This window comes from Lutjanus erythropterus, chromosome 5, assembly GCF_056507025.1.
Source record: "Lutjanus erythropterus isolate fLutEry1 chromosome 5, fLutEry1.hap2, whole genome shotgun sequence".
In the NCBI taxonomy this organism is placed as follows: domain Eukaryota; kingdom Metazoa; phylum Chordata; class Actinopteri; order Lutjaniformes; family Lutjanidae; genus Lutjanus; species Lutjanus erythropterus.
In genome coordinates, this window is record NC_139321.1 from 38,765,732 (window position 1) to 38,787,267 (window position 21,536).

Sequence of the window (21,536 nt, forward strand, 5' to 3'; positions counted from 1 at the left end):
AAAAAAGAACAAACCCCGAGCTGCAACTTACACACTGAAAACATCAAATTAGTGACTGGGATGCTAATGGTACGAACAACGTAAGCAAGCTAACTGCTGTTACTTTTTCTTTTGCAGTGATGTTGTTTTTGTAATGCCAGAGCTCGCATCCTGACGTGTAAATGTTCCACCAAAACAAGTTTCCTCATGACACTATTTTGCAGCAGCACCATCACTGCATCCTGGGCTTAGCGCCACCTAAGAAGTTTGTGATTGGTTTAAAGAAATGCAAACAAGGCAGAATGTTTTTTTCTTTTTCTCTATAACCAGACCTTTCTGCTGAGCGCCGTGGAGAGAGTTTAATGTAAAATAGTTTTTTTCATCCAAACCATGGTTTTTTCCTAACCCTAACATAGTAGTTTTATTGCCTAAGTTATGTCACATAACCTACGTAACATAGTTAAGGCCCAGTGAGCCAGATACTGCATTTATTTTCCACTGGTAATAAATCTCTTTTTGGTCAGTTCATTGGTTTGTTACACAAAACCACCTGGGAAGACGTCCATAGAAACTGCTCGGAAAAGGGCAGACACTTATAAAATACTTGGCAGGTGATCACGTCTAACACGAGCTAACTCCAATCAATCAGACCAGATTTCGGTGCCATTCTCTGCTCTTCTTTCGCAGAAATTCTCTCCAGTTCAGATATAATGAAAGCTATCACTGTGTCTATGCTAACCTCTTCAGTTTGGCAAGATGGGTTCTTGCGTGATCTTGCAAATCCAGCTGCCTTGCAAGGTAAGGAGTACCTGACAACCAACCTATTCTGGCATTTACGTATGAAGATGTGTTGAAATAGAAATTCAAATAATGTAGAAAATTCTTCTTCAAAAATACAACGTGCAACAGTCTCTAAACTCATGAAAACATAATCCCTTTCAATCGTCAGTTATGATCCACTAGAAGTGTGTGGTGGCGTCTGTATCTGCAGAGAACCACCCCTTCGCCTGTATTTCCTTATTTATCAGCCCAAAACACTGGTATTTGACATCTTGGTATCTTTCTGGTGCATTTACTTGGTGCAGACAAATCCTACTGATTCCACTTTCAGCTTCATGAATTTTAGTTGTACATGCTGTTACACTTTCTGCCACTCAGTTAAATCTTTTTGTGGCGAGATAACCAGCGTTAGTCTGGTCTTGCAGGGTGTTTTTTTTCCGTGTTTGGTCGGATTGGAGGCTTTTTGTGGTGGTATTCTTGGATGCACACATGTGTAAGCTGATACTAATACAGCCCTTGAAGTTTGATACTTGCCTGGGGATCCTGCTCCCCCAATGCTCACAAACACACACACACGCACACAGCTTCCCAGAGCTCATCCATCCCTAGGTGGTATCCCATTACTTGCTTGCAAAGACACACACACACACACACACACACACACACTTTTTGTTTTCTTTTGCCACTGTAGCTTCACTAAGCCACAAGCCAAAACTCTCGCTCTGCCTTCTCATTACTGCATCTTAGAAACACAACCAAGGCAGGAAATACTTTAAATACTCTAAAAACAGGATGGTGTTGAAGCAAAAGGAATGATAACCCAAACTGCAGCTGGTGGTTAATATTGGGAATTGAAAACAGTGAACAAGAACACAGCATTTAAGCAGAGCGACACTAATAGCTACAGTGTGGATAATATCGACAGCTCAGCTCAGCTCAGCTTCAGCAGGACACCCTGTACTGTGGCAGCGGGGCCCTATTCAGAACTGTGCAGTCAGGAAAAAACAGTGAATAAGCTCTAATCCTTTAAGACAGCACCAATAGAGATTCCATCATGCTTGGCTCGTCACGAGAGGAGAGCAAAGCTTGGGAGATGATAACGTCAGTCCAACACAAAATAAAATATGGCCTGTTTTGACTGGCTGGCTTATAGCCGCTCTTTTAGCTAAGGGTTGTTTCCTGTTGAGTGGAGGCACGGCTCAGGTGAAGGTTTCTGCCAAAGAAAAGGCAAAACAAAAGGTATTCACGCGGCGAAACTGTGAGGATCCTCCGATGCCCTCTTGTGAGGCCGAACAACAAAGGCTGAAATGTTTTGAGTGTTCACGGGAGGCTTTCTTCACCTAAGTCATAATGTACAGTCTTTATGGAGGTCGGAATTAAGAAGCATTCATGTGAGCCAGCACACACAAACAAAAGTAAACCATACATCAAACACACATTGTTAGGTTCGCCTTAGGTTACTTTACTTTGGGGATACATATGGGTACTACTAGTGCTAATATGATTTGCCTGAGGATGCATGATTTGGATTTTTTTTCTTTCAATATTAACCAATAAGCTTCTCATGGCCAATATCAATAAGATAACTGAAAATCTGACATTCATTTTTTTTTTTTTTTTTTAAATAAGGTCATATTACTCGTAGTTTATGCACACCTGCAATGATGGACTGTCCCCCCCGTTCTAAAAAACAATGCAGAAATGCCTTCTTGGATGTCAATGTGACAAAATGCCCTCTAGGGCGCCCTTCTAGTGGACAAATCATGATAAAGTGCCCTCTACAGTACCTTTGTACTGGAAAAAAAAACATTTTAAAGTGCCATCTAAGTTGCCCTTTTAGTGGACAAAACATGATAAAGTGCCCTCTAAAGTGCCCCTCTCGTGGACACCACATGACCAATGTGCCATCTGAGTTGCCCCTCTAGTGGACAAAACCTCATCAAAGGGCCATCTGAGTTGCCCCTCTAGTGGACAAAACCTCATCAAAGTGCCATCTGAGTTGCCCTCCTATAAAATGTGGTGAAATGCCAAACAAGCTGCCCTACATCCTAAAAAATGATTTGGCCTCTACATAAATAGTTAAATTGTCCCCTGTGTTTTATTACAGTCCAGTAGTTGTTGTTGTACATTACTACAATTTTGATCTAAGCCAGGAAATCAAACTTTTTCACCACAAATGTATAATTATTTCCCCTGCCAAAAAATGATTGATTATACTTAATGGTTAAAGTAATGGCAATGTAGATAAGTAATTTAAAGTAATGCTTTAAGTAAATTTTCATGCAAAATGGCTGAAAATGATGTTTTTAGCCTATGGAGATGTCCTGAATCATTAGCTGCAGCCCTTGTTAACACACTGCTGGTGTTCTTATAAGTCTGCTGCTTGCAGTTCTTTTTGGTTTCATTTTTGTTTTTAAATTTTGTTGTGTTTGTTACACTGATTTTATTGTTGAATATGTCTCTGTTTTATGAAGTGCATTTTTTACTTAGTGCTTTATTATGCACACTATTATCAAGAGCTTCAGCAATTAGTCGATTTATTGATTAATTGATTGAAAGAAAATGAGTTGGAATAATCAATCAATCATGTCAGTTACTGTAACGTGAAAATGCCAAACATCTGCTGGTTTCTGCTTCTTGAATGTGAAGATTTGTAACTTTCCTTTGTCATTTATTATAGTAAATGAAGGGTGGCCTGTTGGTTGGACCAAAGAAGCAATGTGAAGATGTCATTTTGGCCTCTGAAACTGTGATGCGATAGATAAATAAAGTTTACTTACTTACTCACATTACACATGAAATAAGTTCTGATCACAACCAAGTGTAAAAGAGAGTCAAGATAATTTTCTTATTTAAAATTTAACACATTCTCAACAGGCATAAGGAGGGAAACCCCACCATTCTGGTTCACCAGGCAGGTGATAACAAAAGCATAAATCATCTGCAAAACACGGCTGATTAAGATCTGGGACACCAGCATGCAAGCATACATGACATGAGAAGCCACAGACAAACACACACATACACACACACACAGGCACACACACATAAACACAGAGGGATTGAATGCAAGTGAGAGGAGGGTAAAAAAAAAAAAAAATCAAAGCTGCACTTAGCTAATGCCTGAATATTTATAAAGTGGCCCACTAATTACAGTCTGGTGGAATTCGCCTGTGATTACAATTAGCAACATCCAGACTGGCTCAGAAAACACTGGCAGATGTTCAGGCTGCTCAAACAGGCCTGATGTCGGGTATTTACTCTGGATGACTCCTGCTAAAGCCCAGCTGGCCACAGAAGGACTTTATGAATTAATGCACCTTTACCAACTGGCTTGGTGAGTAACAGATGACATTTAATGGGATTACATCACTAGGATACAAAAAAGGTAACTGTAATCCATTACATTTACAGAAAAAAAGATGCCTTCAGATTACAGATATATTTAGCAAAAATGTGGATTATTAGCAGGATTATAACTGCACTGGAGTCTCAAAAAATCACCCTAGTCTGAGTGAAACCAGTTAAAGGGATAGTTCACCCAAAATGACAATTCAGTCATTATCTACTCACCATCATGCCGATTGAGGGTGGGGTTTTATTTTGTTTGTCTGCAAAACACTCCACACATTTCACAGAAAAACAGTGTTGCAGAATCTCCCAAACAATGGAAGTGAACGGTGACCAGATAAAACCAAATGTTAAAAACAACTGGTAAAAAAAACAGCAAATGTCTCCATATTACTTGTCTGGTGTGATACAAATCCCCTGAAGTCCTGACATGCCGTTTGGACACCGTCACAACACACACACCCAGTTCAGACAGTGTGCATGTGCATATGCACATGACTCCAAGCTAAGAAACAACAGTGAAGATTCAGGCTAAAAACATGGTGTAAATAATATTTTATTAGCCAACTTGGCATGTTGAGGCTTTAGGAGACTTGAATTACAGCAGATAAGCAGTGTGGAGGCATTTTATGTTTTTATTCTGTTGTTTTTTTACATTTGAAAACTGGTCACCATTCACTTCTATTGTTTTGGAGATTCTGCAGCACTGTTTTCCTGTGAAAATCTAGCAATGTTTTGTGGACAAAAAAAACTAAACCTGACCTTCAACTGACATGAGAGCGAGCAGGTAATGACTGAATTTTAATTTGTGGGTGAACTATCCCTTTAATCTTACAGTCTTAATTATTATGGTTGCTAGTGAAAAAAAATGCTTCACTGGCTGGAAATGTCAACATTATTTTTTCTTTAAATCAGAAAAAGAGAAACAGTGACAGTTCAGGCTTAATGTGTGAAAAAGCTGTCATCATCTGAGAACTCAACTAATTTAAAGAACCATTTACTGCTAAAGCCAACCACTAACATTAGCTACACAGTCCAATGGCTAATGTTAGCTACACAGAACAGCCACTAACGTTAGCTACACACACCAACTGTTACCTACATAGACTAACTGCTAACATTAGCTACACAGACCAACCGTTACCAACACAGACCAACGGCTAATGTTAGGCATACAGACCCTCCACTAACGTTAGCTGCACAGAACAGCCATTAACTACACAGACAAACTGTTAACATGAGCAACACAGATCAACTGCAAAATGCTAGCTACAAAAACAAACATCTCATGTTAGCTACACAGACCAACTGCTAACATTAGCTACACAGACCAACTATTAACTAGCTACACAGAGCAACCTGTAACATTAGCGACACAGACCAACTGCTGACATTAGCTACATAGATCAGCTGCAAACATTAGCTAAACAGACCAACCACTAATGTTAGCTACACATACCAACTGCTGTTAGTGACACAGACCAACCACTAACATTAGCTACATAAACCAACCATTAGCTGTCCAGACCATCTACTAATGTTAGCTACACACACCAACTGCTAATGTTACCTACACAGAAATCCAGCTAGCTAGCTAGCCTGTCAATATACTGCTGGCACTGAAACTTGAAAGCACTATTTTGGGACCATAGGTGGTGATCCTGGTGACCAGGATGGTGGGTTGGAAAAGTTTACTTCAAGTTTGAGTGTTGAGTCTGATTATCATACTTAACAAAGTACATTTTAAAGGCACAAAATTACTGCTATAGATGGACAATGAACATAAAACAGTCAATCTGAGTAAACAATTGCATCATAATTGGCACTGAGGTCATCCAAAGTAACAGAAAATAATCAAGTTATGTTCCTTTAATATTGTGATACTTTGCTTGGTTACTACATTTTTAACAAGCAACTACTAGCTGTATTATAATACATTTTTTCACAGCCACATGCACTGTAGTTTGTGTGTGTGTGTGTGTGTGTGTGTGTGTGTGTGTGTGTGTGTGAAATTGCAAAATACAGCAGGAAAGCTATAAATGGTGAATTTTGTGGGTCTTAGACCAAAACTAGTGAACATGAAATAGTGACATGTTGCAAAATTACAACACTAGCTTGTGTTACTGCAAGTATGTGTTAGGACACAACACCACAAGACCATGAAGGTTCATAAAACACCTCACAGGGCCTCATGTTTCAGTGCCATACATCAAGCTGCAGAGCGACCAGATAAAAAATGGATAAAACAACAAAATTATTGCTACATTAAGAGAGACAAATATGGAACTGCTGTAGAGCACAAACTGCACAAAGTATCATGATTTAACAGTACACAATATTAAATAATACAACACAGACATTTCGACCACTGAAAGAAAAAATATCCCCATGGTATGTCATAATTATGAGATTAAAATTATAATAAATAATAATAAATTAAAATGATGAGATAAAAAGTCATAACTATTGGATAAAAACTCAGAATTATGAGATAAAACGTCATAATTATGAGATAAAACATCATAATTATGAGATAAAAAGTTGAAATTATGAGATAAAAAGTCATAATTTCGGCTTTTAGCTCACAATTTTGACTTCCCATGGATATGTTTCTTTGTTTCAGTGGCTGAAATGGGCTTCCGTAGCTTTCAGCCTGTTTTCACGTGCTAAAATTGTATTTAGTGTGACATATTTCCTGCTCTTGCCGGCCACAAAGAAAAGCTGGCTCCATTTGACATTTAGTCACCAGTTCGTCCTCAGTGGGAAGTGAACCCTCACCTGCAGATGCTTCTTACTTTATTCATTCAGTGACATATGGGCAGGGCCAAACCCTTTTTTCTTAAGCATTTTTTCTTATGATTTCTGGCAAGTTCTAAATCTGGAGTAATTGTCAGAATTGTCAAAAGAAGTGACCCACGTCAAGTTTGGCACCATCTCCTGTTCAGAAGCCACACTACAGTGCAGGGGGCTGATATTCAGAGGGAGGAGCCTGGAACATGGAGAGGGGACAAGACCTAATAGAGAACATGAGTGGATAGGGGGGAAAAAAAACAAAACAAGACATTTTGACCTGGTGACAAAGTCAAAATTCCTTGATTTTTGTCCCACTCATCATTTGTAGTTAGAAATAATCTTAATTCAAACTTTACTCACCTGACACTCCTTCATTTTCAGTTTTACACCCAATTTGGCAACTTGAACATCATATAATTAGAGGAAAGTTAACTTTGGTGTTTTATGGCAAAATCTGGCAAGTGGTGGGCCTACTCTCAGGAAGGAAAGTATTACAACCATTCATTTGTCACGATTCCAACAGTAACACGCCTGAGGAGCTGTTCGATGACTCAAACAGCATTCTGGCACAATTTCACCCACAACACAGTGAGTGAAACTGGGAAGGAGGAAATTCGTAAGCGGTTGTGCAACTGTGAATGTTGTGATCTGTCTGTACAATTATAGTTTATTAAATTTTACATTTATAACATAGAAATGTTAGGACGGAACAATTCATCATAATATTTTCAAAATCGCAATATCCAATGAAGCAGTATAACTCAAGCCCAGTCATGTTGATTTTATTTATATCGCACTAAATCACAAGAGAAGTTATCTCAGCAGGTCTGGATTGTTCTCTTTATGGGATTATTTAGAGAGAACAAACAGTTCCCACCAAGAGTAAACACAAAGGCGACAGTGGTGAGGAAAAACTCCCCCATAACATGCAATAGTCAAATCATATGATGCATGACTGTAGAGCAGAGGTGCGCATTTATTTTTCATGGGTGGCCACATGAGAAATTGATCAGGCTGCCATGGCCCAGACACAACTGATAATAATGTCCTGAGGCCCTTTGAAAATAAAGGTCTGACAAGGGTTTAATGGTGAGCAAAACGCTACTTACTATTTTTGCTAGAATTTTTTTTGTATTTCCACGATGGCCTCGCAGGCCACATGAAACTTTCAGTCGGTCGCATCCGGCACCTGGACCACATTTAGCCCTGGCCTGCTGTAGCTTAAACTACATACACATTTTTGCAGCAGTAATATTAATCCAAAAAAATCAGATATAATAGTAAAGCACTCACATGGACCATTTTACTGCACAATCAGTAACCCCACATTTACTTTTGAAACTTTCAGTGAATTTCATCATACCTTAGTAATACTTTGGTAAAGTTTAGAATGCAGAACTTTTATTTGTAGTGGGGTGTTTGTACTTTTGCTTAAGTAATGGATTACACACTCACTGCACCTGTATGTTGCCGGTTGAGCCCCTTTATAAAGGTGGGCTTGTGGGTAAACTGCATGATGAAGATTAGAGGTCTTTGTTGTGAAAGTGAGCAAGACAATTAGCTGTTATGAGTCAGGCTACAGACAATTAAAACAGGCCAAAATCGGAGGAAGCAAACATGTTCAAATGATTGATCACATTTCACTGCTACGGCAAAAAAAAAAAAAAAAAGAAAAAGATCACATGAGCCCTACTAAATGCATTCTCTCATTCAATCCAGCTGCTCAAGTCCAGAGAAACAAGTGTGTCAAAATGACGCTGTTTGCTGGAAAGTAGGGATGCACAAGAAATATGAGGGATGATGAATTTTTGTCAGATAGTGGCCTGTCCATGTTTATCAGTCCATTATCTGCATTGGCGTAGATTAGCTGATAAATATTGTGTATACTTATATCTGATATGATGATCCATAAAAGCCAAAGTATATTTCTGAAGTTTTTGGACAAACTTACCACAAAAGGTAAATGAACATCTGAAGGGTTTTTTGTTGTTGTTGTCTGAGTGATGTCACTCAAATTTGGTTCAGTCTGAGCTGTGGAATATTAAATTATTAATCTCTGCTCACTACATCTTAGCCTTTCCTACTTAGCTGTCCATAAACTGCAGATTATATGAGTTTCTTCTAAAATACAACTAGGATTACCGTCTTGTGGTCGTACGCCTCCATCAACCAGCCAGCTTTGCATTTACATCCATGTCTGTCCAGACTCGTATCATATCGTATGTATTGCCTGTTTTGAGACCATAAAAACAGGGAGAATTTCAAAACCAAAGTGGGGTGTCTGGAGGTCCTCCCCCTGAAAAATCTGAGTTTCATAGACTGTGTTTCCTGCATTCTGATGACTCTTAAAAGAATGAAAATAACAAAATTTAAAAAAGCACACTGTAACTGCATCTTCATGTTAAATTGTAGTACAGTCCTTTTCTTCTCTCATTAAGGAGGATGAGGCATGAGCAGCTCTCTTCCGCATCACATGCATGCCAAGACACGACATTTGGTGCAGCTGTATTGTTGAAACAGTAGACTTTTAAAGTAGTAGGGCTCATACAAGCTGTACAGTGCCAGAAAAAAAAAAGTGTGAAAATTTGTTAGAAATCAGACGAAATAAGGGAGAATTGAAACCATGGGAGAAAACCAGGAGGGGACAATGAAAATCGGGAGTCTCCCGGGAAAATTTTAAGGGTTGGCAAGTAAGATGCATTGAAGACTTTGAAGGAATTTAACAGAGGGTGTATATCACGTATCCTTACTGGAAAGGTACACCGACGGTTCTGTGATATTACAATTGTCAAAGTAAAGGAAACAATCCAGAGAAGGCTCCAGAGTCTCCTCCACTGACAGCTGTGAGGTGCAGCCATGTTAATTGTTCCTAAAGAGTATCAGGATAGACCTACTGCCCTTTAAACCCTAATTCTATTGCCTCTGTTTTGTTTTCGCCCCTCGATCTGATAAGAGCCCAGTTGGGAACTTCTGGTCCTAAACAAAGACCCATCTGCTAGTAATCTCCTCCACTGTAAGCACTCCTGCCCCCTGATAGCATGGCTGAAGCCCGCTGTACATCGGGGTAAACAAATAGGCCATTCAGTGAAACAACAAACCGACACTATCTTTCCTGAGGATTAAGCCGCCACTGGATCCACAACACCAACAAACGGAAGGAGGAGAAGAAAAAAAGATGGCAAAATGTGGTTTCAGGCAAACTACAAGCGGTAAAAGGGACATCTTGTTTGAGCGTGTTTGTGTGTACAATCAGCTACGTGGACAGCTGCTTGACAAACACAGTGACAGGAGGCTCTTCCCACTGAACAGGCTGGATAAATATTCCTGGTGGCGCAAATCAATCACCGCAGCCCAGTCTCGGAGGGTCAGAGGTGAGCTTGGGTGATTGGCACAATACAAAGGAAAGAGGAAGTGTAAGACGCTTTTTTTAAGGCGGGGGGGGGGGGGGTTGCGGGAGGTGCGAGGAGGGGGGTTGTTTGGTGACATGTCACCATGCAGAGCAACTGACTAACCTACTTACACCTTCTACACTTGTTACACTACTTTATGCAATCAGGTATCCAGTATTGAGCTGCAATCATTACTAATTGACCATTAAATTAACTGGCAATTATTTTTATAATCGATCATTTCGAGTCACTTTTTTAATAAATAAATGTTCAAATTATATGATTCCAGCTTCTTAAATATGAATATTTTCTGTTTTTTTCTCCTCAGTCACAGTAAGCTAATTATCTTTGGGTTGTGGAAAAACATCTTGATTTCCTGACATTTTATGGATCAAACAACTAATTGATTAATTGAGAAAATAACCGACAGATTAATCTATAATGAAAATAATCATTACCTGCAGCCTTAAACCAGTTGCAGATGATGCTTTAGGAGTTAAAGATAACAATGTGTGTGTATGTGTTTGGCACGAGAACAGATTATTCTGGTTACTCTGCAGCTGTGAATAATGCGCATCACACTTATCACTGTTGTGGTGTCAAGGCGAGAGGAAACAGCAGGACTGCAGTGTGCTTGTGTGAAAACTATCTGTTTGTTATCTTTTGTTATCCATTTGTTAGGATGTTCTTGAGCTGCATTAGTCACATTATGTCCATATGTTGTTGCATACTCGCTCATGTTTGTCACTGATGTAACACAAAGACCAGAGGAAGCTGGAGGACTTTGTGCATGTGCAAAAGGACAGGATGTCTTATTTAAAAAAGTTAAGCTTCAGTATTATTGCAACTTTGGGCCTCCTTCGTTTGTATTCAAACAGGACTACAGACTGGAAATCAGAGGAGAAAAGAAACACATTTTTCATATAGAGCTAATACAAAGAAACTAACAGCCTTGCTGCTGAAATAAATCATGACAGACAAGTCCTTAAAGTGAAGGGAAATATGAATATCTTGTGATAATAGACCCTTTTACAGACATAGCTGTGCGCATTTTGGCAACAGAAGTACAGCAGACCACAACAGCTTGTCAATGGGCCGCTGCGAACACGAACAGTTTTGATCGCATCTTTAGTCTAGCAGATAGCAATTCTGATGTATCATATATGCAACAAACAGACATTTTGGTGCTGGTAAAACATTTAATTAAACTTCTGCAGCTTGATAACTCGTCTGGGTGACTGGGAGAGACCATTACTTCTGTTGTTGTAGTTTTGGTGTTGTGCAAAATTTCTTTTATATACGTCATGTCACAGTATGTATCCAAAATGGAAAAGTGCAATGCAGTGGTCATTCAAGACGGACACTTGGCCAAGATCCGTGTAGCCTGTAGCCTGTCGCCATGTAGCCCCACAGCAATATGGCAGCACACACAGTGAACAGCAGGCAGAGTTACCTTAAGTGATGCAAGAAGAGCATTGCTAACATTACTGACACTGTGTGTCAGTCTGGCAGCTAACGTCAGCTCCGTTTACTTCTAGATACTGTGATTCTTTTCAGTAGCATTTCGTTAGTTGTTGTCATCTTTTCTAGGTTAAGTGGTGCACATTTCAGGTGCATTTAAATTACAATTTGTCAATTGTAGCCTGTGATCAACAGCTTCAAATGTAACATTTTGGAAAATGTTACGCTATTGATGATGGTGTGCACTTCCTGTATGCATCTTATGTGAAAACAATAAGCATACTGTTCAAAAAAACAATAACCCTGTCTGTGGTAAGCCCTATGGATATTGGTCATTTTAAGGTACGGTATAAGACTTTTGATTCTTGGCTTACAGATTATGATTTGGCATTTAATGCAAACATTCACATTCTTGTTAAAATGCTTCCTAAATATCATGAAAGACCAGGACCTGAATACATACCACAGATCTACAGCCCATTCTGTATCATTTATGCTTTATAGAGTTTGACTTCAGTCAGTATATCAAATAAAAATGTGAAAGAGTTTCCCAACAGAAAACAGCCTCGTTTAAGGTTGATAAGATGAAATCCACACTGTCTTGTGGCAGCGGTTGAAAGATGGACACCAGGCCATCTCCTTTCAAACTAAAATAAACGCCACTTTCTCCCCTTTCTTCCTCTCTCCATCCCTCCCTTGCTGTCCATCAAACAGCCGAGGCCCACAGGAGCCTCCTCTGCCACACCGAGACAATGACTTCATTGACACCCGAGCGTCCCATTAATCTTCATTTGTCCCATCATATCCTGCCATTGGTATGGAAATGCAGGCCCATCTCCGGTGTGAGGTGACAGTCAGCGTCGGTGGTGGCGGCGGAGGGGCAGTAAAGGCGGGTAGGGTGCTAAACCCATCGGGTGGCGGAGGGGGTCCATTTGGCAGCTTCCTCTCCCAGTGTATGTCATAGGTTCCTCATTCAGATGACTTGAACCTTACTAAACACACACACTCTCACACACACAAACACACACACTCAGTGGGGGGCTCAGGAGGGAGGAGGTAATCTGATTTCTCAGCTGCCCGGGAGACCACTTCCTGAGAGGGAGGCGAGCTTGTGGAAGGACGCCTGGGGTTTCCCATCTGTCCACCCAGGGGCTTGACCCCCTACCTACTGTTGTAAGAGTTTCTTTAGCTCTTTTTTTTCTTTATGCATCTTATTCCCTGTCAGACACACACACACACACACACACACACACACACACACACACACACACACACACACACACTCAGGCTGTTTCTTAGCTGCCACACTGCTAATGGAGTTTGAAATGAGACGGCAACCAGTTGCAGAGGCGGAGGAAGTCGCTGTCATTCCCCCACCACAGCAATGGATCAATTCTCCACAAGTGGGCTAGAAATGGGGCAGGGGGTGGAGTGTTTGGGGAGGGGGTGACCCAAAATTTGTATGTGGAGGATTTCTCCAAGGAGAATCTCCAAGTGCTGATGGATCTGCACTGAATAGTCACCAGTTTACATAAAACGACTGCAGATGTGCTGACACTCTTTCCTCACGTTGAGATATGTGATTATTATGTATAAAAATGAATAAAAAATGGATGGAAAAAAGATGTTTCCATGCAAATGGGAGGGGCAAATGTGCAGAGATGAATAGATAAGGAAACATGCAATGGTTTTAATATAAAACAAATTTCAAAGTCAATTTTGTGATTGAGAATTGTTCATCAATAGCTCAAAATATATGATTCTATCATCAAAGTGGTATCGTGTGGTGTGCTATGATTTGCATATGTACAATCAGTAAATTTACATGACCTTAAGTAACTTTCTGCGGTAATCTGATGTCTTGAACTAAATGTACACAAGTAACCCAGTTTCTGTTAACTGCTAAAAGTGAAACTTTTTTTACTCCTACTTTCAAACTTAAAGGAGCAATTGCATGTCCAAAAATTAGCATTACAATCCAAACAGGGAGTTGGAGCCATACACTGTATATTAAATGGTTTGAATCACTATTAAATATACAATCTATTGTAGCTTCCTAGACTCAAGGAAGCTCAGCAGGCCCCAGGAACACGGCGGGAGCGGAAGACGAGCGCAGTGTTGCTGCAAAACTTTCCATTCTCGGTGGTAGATTTAACATTGAAATTGTGAGTAACTGTTGAAACACGAGGTCTGTGATTCCTCAGAGACGTACAAGAAAGCACCTTCTCATTTCTAGCAGATGATAGTGGATTTTCTCGGCTAAAATAATGACTTGCAAGCAGATTTCAGAAGTGTAGCTGGCTAATCTAAGCTAATGCTAACTCCTTGAGTCAGCTGAGAAGTCTCCAGCTGATGTTTTAATGTTTCCATCTGACATGTTTTAAAACAAGAACCCTGTGAAAGTGTTTATGTAAAGTTACCAGACAGCTGCATACATGACACAACATTAATGCTAAAAAAAAAAACGAGGCTAAAGCTAGCTTACATCTCAGCAAACATTGGTCGGATGGTGAAATGTGGCAGGTGTATCTACATGATAGATGACAGAAATACTCTCATTAATGTGAGAAAAGGAAGTGCAGGGCCTCGATCAGTGCAGCAGACCTAGAGCCGGATCACCCAGCCAGACCGCAGTTGTGGAGTCGCCATAAGAGCTAAGCTAACTCAGCTCAGACTTGAGACAGTGAGCCAGGGAGAAATGCATTGTCGTTGGCCCACTTTGATTCTTCATCAGCCCACATCCTCCTCCTCAAACCCCCACAGAACAAATACAGATGCAGTGGGGTCTAACAAGTTTGTCTGGAGGTAAAGTTACTGCAGCTAGTACGCTAGTGTTAGTTAGCCAGACGTGCTAACGTTAGCAGCTTATGTTAGAGCAGATGAAAGCAGAGTTTAATCCATTCACCACATATGTGCTCTTGTTTTTCATGTTTTTGAGAGACAACAAAAAAGACGACACCATCCAGACTCATGAAACACTGAGCATCGCTCTTCTTTGAGCTTCCTGCACACCTTCAACATGCAGAGAGATGGAAAGCTTGACAGCCCAAGTTACGGTTGTTAAGCTATGATTGGACAGTTGCTGTTTGGAGTTGGGGCTTAGCAAAGGGTCAATTGTCTGTTGATGTAAAGTTAAGGCTATTATCCTCTAATCAAAAATCACACTGCCCCAAAAATACAAACTCTGGAGCTAGAGTTCAGTGACTGCTGGCCAGACTCCATTGACATGTTGCACAATGTAACTGTTAAACATCTACTCCTTCTGAAAGATAATTATTGATTTCTTATGACTGATAGACATTTACTCATCAGTGAACATTCATCATTAATTTGAACATGAAACAAGCAAATAAAGCACAAGTTATGGGAATCAAAATCAAAATTTCAAAGGAGAACACCACAGCTGTGGCAATTTCAACTTTGCATGTTTCCCTCATTTCTGATGACATATCATGGTCATTTTCTAATTTATTACAGTAAATATATTACAGATTTCTCCATTGATCAAAGTCTTTTCTGGCTTTACAATGCTTATCAATCAGGACAAGCTTCTGAAAGCTTTCTCAGAAACTTTAACCGAATAGAAATCATCCCAAACTCTTAACCAAAAGTTACACAGACAAGTGCTTTCCACTGGAAAGATAACTTTGCTTTTGCCAGATGAGGGTTGAGTCAAATCTTTTTATGAGCAATAGTCATGATGGACAAAACTATCACCAACTCCCAGAACTGCCCTTTAAGTAAAATTAAGAACATTATTTTAAAAAGAAGTCACTCCATAAGTTTAAGTGCTGTTAATATTATCTTTTATGATGGATATTCTAGTTTATAATCAACACTTCCTGACAGCATCAGAGATATTAGTGTATTTAAAGTAAGTTTGGGAGGAGACCCAAAGACAGATAAATGGAAGAAAGACAGAGACAGACGGCAGCTTGAGCAGGAGCTTAAGAAGCACCGCAACATTCTCCTTTCCTGTGTCCTCTTTGACAAGGCACAGACTCCGTCTTTGATCAGCACTCAGGAAATTTCATTAGGACGGAGATGGGTGGATAAGAGACCAAAGAAAGCTTTTGTAGATGGGAAGAGGAAGAGAAGGAGATAAAGGGGCAGAAAAATAGAAAATGGACGAGGGGTAGAGGAATAAAGAGACTAATAGAGGCATCTTCATTTTCTCAAATTGTCACGGAGTGGAAGAAGAAAGACAGGAGTGATTAATTTATTACTCCCACCTGCACTTTTAAATGGACTGATTGCTTGAGCTGAATTAATGCCCACATCCTATAATCTGAACCTGAAAAAGAGGTGTCAAATGTTCATAAAAAGAATTTGAGTGTAGCCTTCTAACGTTTACACCTTATTTTCCCCAGGATACTAGTTTCCATTACTGGACAGAGTCCTGATGCAAAACTAAAAGCTTAAAACTGATACTGAATCAATCAATATCAATGTTTAACTGTGAGAATGTCCTGAATTTGACATGGCAAAAGCAATGCTAAGCACTAGCTAAAAATGGAAATTTTGCTAATTTTCCTCTTCTTTCTGCTGCTCCACAATCAGGGCTCACCACAGTGGATCTTGTGTTCACAGCAAATTGCGCGAGCAAACCAGCTCTTGCCAAACCTGGCAGGGGAATCTTATTTTTATGATCCACATATTTGATTTGGCAGAGGCTTTTTTTACGCAGACTGCCCTTCTGGTTCAAAACTGTCTAAAGCATGTCTCAGCCTCCTTAGGAAAAGTGCATAAGAGGGTGTTCCTGAACAAAAATCTCAACATACACACTAAGACAGTAGTCTACTAGGCCTTTCGTGTCTCCACAATACTCTATGGTTGCGAAGCCTAGACCTTGTACTGTTGCCACATCCAACAGCTGGAGAACTTCCACATCAAATGTCTCCAACGCATTCTTGCGCTGACCTGGCAGGATTGTGTGCCACATGTGGAAATACTGGCAATGTAGGAGCATGGAGGCCACATTTCTTCAACACCTACTATGCTGGGTTGGCCATACCATCAGGATGCCAGAGGGCCAGCTTCCACACAAGCTCTTGTACGGTCAACTACACCACGGCCGACGATCTGTAGAAGGCCAAAAGTGGAGATACAAGGACCAGCTCAAAGCAACACTTAGGGGATGTGGGATACAGTGCACAGTCACACCAAAACCCACCAAATGAAACAGAAGTAGAAGTCATTATCAGATACAACGGACTACCATAATTAAGCAAGCCCTTCTGGTGCAACCCTCTCAACTTATCCGAGGACAGCTTGCACTGGTTTGTGCATCCCTGTGGGGAGCAACTGGGCATTCAGGTGGGGCATCAACCCACCAACCCTGTGATCAGCACTTGACTCGCCCTACCCGCTGAGCCACAGCATCCCCCGGGGATTTCTGCAAACGATACCTCAATATTTGGTTCATTGCTGTTTCCTAATAAACACGACTAAAAGTCATATATACTGGCTAGCTTTAGTCTGCTACCTATGCAAGCAGCTCTATTCACAGCACTCTAATGCTCTATAGTTCTGATATAACTGATGCTATCACAGTATCTATGCTAACTTCTTCAGGAGAAACCATTGTTTGTTTGAGATGAGTCGTTTCCATGGACGCCTCTCCATGCTTGTTGCTGCCAGCAGTCCCTCCGAGGACATTGATTGGCAAACACTGACACAAACAGATATCTTTGAGCCTGGCAAGATGAATTCTTGCGTGATCTTGCGAATCCAGCTGCCTTGTGAGGTAAGCTTCCACCTTTTTTGAGTATAAAACATATCACCAGTCACAATCCACATGATCAATAGTTGATGTTTCATATCGGATATCAACCGATATGAAACATGACTATCGTGAAAGACTTTTCAGCCATATGGCCCAGGCATAATTCATCCTATGGATACCATGCATTTCTATTTCATGGTAATTCATCTCACAGTTGTTCAATTTAGACCAACGAAGACGATGAACTGATGAACTGATGACTGACCAACATTGCCATCTAGCATGGCTAAAGCGGATTGCAGAGAGATATAAGGTTGGATAAGAGATTTGTCAGTGTCAGAGCTGAGAAAAATCTGGGTATTTCAAGAACTGGGAACAAGATCCAAAATGAATGTCAATCCTACTAAAGAGGATGTGAAGACAGCAACAAATGACATCAAGCATGATGGACTTTGCACTTGCTGGCATTCTAGACAAAAACATAACTAATCTATTAACTCCGGTTTGCACTTAAAATGGAAACAGCCACATACTTTTGGTGTTTTGAAGGCATTTACTTTTCAGTCAGGATAAGCCACCATTAGATCTCTTGGAAGAGGACAAAGACACTTGGTTTGGCCAAACAAACAGAACTACATGAGCAAAAATTCTACTTAGACTAAACCACTCTAAACATGTCTAAAACAAATGCACTCCAACCCAAACAAGGTGTAGAGCGCTCCAGCATCTAATTCATCTGCACCAAAACAAGGCAGTGACAGCATCCGAAGAGAGAGCCGAAGAAGACAGGCCAGAGCAAGCGACCTTTAACCTTATCAATCATGTACAACAGAGGAAGGGAGGGAAAGGAGGAGACAAGAGAGGCAAACACACAACATCCCCTCAACCTTATCAATCACCGACCAAAGAGGAGGAAGGAGAGATAAAGACAAGAGGGCCCGGCGTCTGTTTACCTTATCGATCATGTCGGGCCGGTTGGTGGCAGCCAGCACAGTGACGTCTCGGAGCTGCTCGATGCCGTCCATCTCTGTCAGGAGCTGAGCCAGGACCCGGTCGCCGACACCGCCGGAGCCCGAGGAGCTGAAGGGGTGGATGAGAACATAAGATAGATGAGTGGACAGGATCGAAAGAGAGGGAAACAGAGATGAGATTGATGTGTGGATGGACCATTGAATGGAAGGATGGATGACGGAAAGGGAAAGGGATGTATGTAAATTAGTCAAAAACTGGGAAAAAAGGAAGTTCTTGATGATGGATGGGTTGATTGGTGCAAGGACAGACAGTGTTTACTGTAAAGAAGTAAAGAAAACAAGATGCATATAGAAAGGAGACAAATGTGTTATTGATGGATGATACAAATATGTAGCAGCATGCAAGTTCCTGCTCTCAGGAGTCCAACACAACGCATGCCTCAAACTTCTCTCATTCATCACTAATATTTGCTGTATTACGCAATGAGGACAATCATCCAGTTCTTGAATACTTGTAGGGAACTTTTGAATAGTTTCACTGACACTCTGATAGCAGGTTCTTTCATTAATGCAATCCTTCTTAATAAAAAAAAAAAAAAAAAAAGAAAAGGCTCTGGCAGGAAAAGTGAACCCTCCTGCCAATGACGTCCTACTGAAGTGAAACTCAAAACAAGGCACCAGAAAAGACGTCATCCCTCTCAAATAAAGCAGCCTGCCTTTAGACAAAGTTAACAAATATGTCACCGTGTTTGGACTTGTAAATGCACTGCTGGAGTTCATCCCACCCAAGTTTCCATACCCTAAGATGAGATGTTGAGTGTGCAATATATGATATTTAAAGTCATAATTCTTAATATTTTAATTTAATCAAGATCCATTTTTGATCATTTGAATGCAATCCTCTTAAATGTTGTAGAGCCACAGACAGTATAAAAAATGGACAAAGTCTCTGTGATGTGATGAGGCGTGGGTGCATCAAGTTGCTAACTATCTGTGATGGCCCCCATCTGTCACTGCAAGAGGACATACTATTAATTATGCATAACTGTAAGCCTTTATAGAATTTAGACAGGTGAATTGTATAAAAATTATTAACAGGGAAATCAGCTATAAAGACCGCAAACGTTTTGGGCTGTAAATATGTTTATTTCTGCTGTACATTTGGGCATCTTAATATGGGGGCCGATGGGGACTGATTGGCTTTTGGAGCCGCCCAATGAGGCATTCGAGTTGGGTGTGAGTTTTTGGTATTCCGCGTTCCATCATTTTTGAGCTCAAGGTTAGTGCTTTTGTAGAACTCAGTCAGTGGACCTGCTGCCTCACTTAACAAGCTAACAGGTAGCTTCAGATGTGTTGCCATGGTAACGGCACTGGCAAAAAAAAAAGGAGAAAAAATGGCAGCCTGGTTACAAAGACTCTTACATGTACTAAATGTAATGTAACTAAAATGTAAAATCAGACAACATTTGGTGCAAGAAATACACAATACATTACCAGAGTCTTTATTCATAATTGATCAGGACTGCCTAGTTTGATAATTTTATCTGAGTTGAGCCTGGATGTAACACTTTAAATCTGGACTGGCGACGCTCCTGTCAGTCAGTGTATAAAACCTGCCCCATGTTAAATAAGCTGTTGTGACTGGCCTGACAAGAGACCAGACGGGTGGAAACCTGTCTGAATGGACGGGTGACCAGTAAGGGTGGAAATTCAAAAAAAAAAAATCTATTTCTATTCTCTTAAGTATCCTGAACTGATTTTTCAATTTCTAGCGCTCGGTCTGTTCGCTCTATGCTAACACACAATGGGAAGTCCCATTGAATGGAAATTAGCATTGTGAAACAGATCTATTTTACTTCACACGCCTAAAATAAAAGGACATGTCTGCTTATACTTCAATGCATATATATTCTCTGGTCTTTGGAAATGAACTAATAGCGTCTGATTTCACACACTGATAACTCAATCTATTTTTTCTGGCTTCAACACGCCACACAGACCAGCTACAGCAAGCTCAAAGTGTCAAAAGTCAAACTCAAAATAACAGCTATGACTTGGAAGAGACACTGTGTGCCAGATGAGGGCAGCACAAACATTTATACTTTATATTTTATTTATTGTTCCCTACTTCATGAGCAGAAACAACTAGATGTAGCACTTCAAAAAGTCTTCTTTTTATTTATTGTATTGTACATTTTATTTACCACTTTAATATGCAATCAAGTTTAGGGTCATTAAAGGATGGAAGTTCAATTTCATATGTGGAGAACACTCACACTGTGCAGGCTCTACTCATGTTGACCTCACATTATTTTATTGATTATTTTCTCACAGCACTGGCTTGATGAGCAGGAACAGTTCAAGTATTTAATTTACTACTTTTATATGCAGTATAGCAGTGATGCTGCTGAAAGTGTTTGATTCAACTTTCTCCCCAAGATCTAGTGTTAAAAAAGAAACCAAATAAATCGTAATATCAAATAGCAATACTTTTAGAATTGCAGTACTTAAGAATCGCAATACATGCCAAATGAGTACCCAAGCTTTATGATAGTATCAAACAGGGAGGTAAGTGTCTCGTCCCAGTCCGAGCGGCCAGACGTATTTGCCAGAGTAAATGAAACATGAGCTCGCAAATCTAGTTGGTTCCCAGGCTACCCTTTCAGGCGAAATGGAACAATTTTGAGAAAAACGGAAAGAAGGAATTATCAAATAAATGAGCAACCCATTTCATGGTCTGGGTAAATAATTTCCTAAAACAACTGGGTACTGTAGTTTTTAGCAAATGTTACCCAAACACTGGTAAATGGTGCATTTTATGGGGACTATTTTCAGCCACGGATTAACATACATTTGGTGCTGTAGTGAGTATTTGGGGCAGCAGGATGGTGCATGCGGGACTAACTCAGCATAAACTACCATGTGCGTTCATGGCAATGAAGGAACATATCTGCCAGTGCAACAGTGTGGCTCACTGATGTGTTTTTAACAGTTTTCAGACAACAATGGAGCTCTATGGCACGGAGGAATAAGATATATCAGGCCTTGGCTACATCGTTAATACTTTAAGTAGGATTTGTTGACAGT

The 21,536-nt window shown here is 40.3% G+C and overlaps 1 protein-coding gene across 1 annotated transcript in view; it reads right to left on the reverse strand.

Annotated features, from left to right (window-relative positions):
- The window catches only part of afg2a (AAA ATPase AFG2A), a 215,237-nt gene that overhangs the window by 113,299 nt on the left and 80,402 nt on the right, over nucleotides 1-21,536 (reverse strand). Inside the window, exon 15 of the mRNA XM_084719790.1 lies at nucleotides 18,432-18,558. Within this exon, the coding sequence (XP_084575916.1) occupies nucleotides 18,432-18,558 (127 nt within the window). The remainder of the gene's footprint in view (nucleotides 1-18,431; nucleotides 18,559-21,536) is intronic.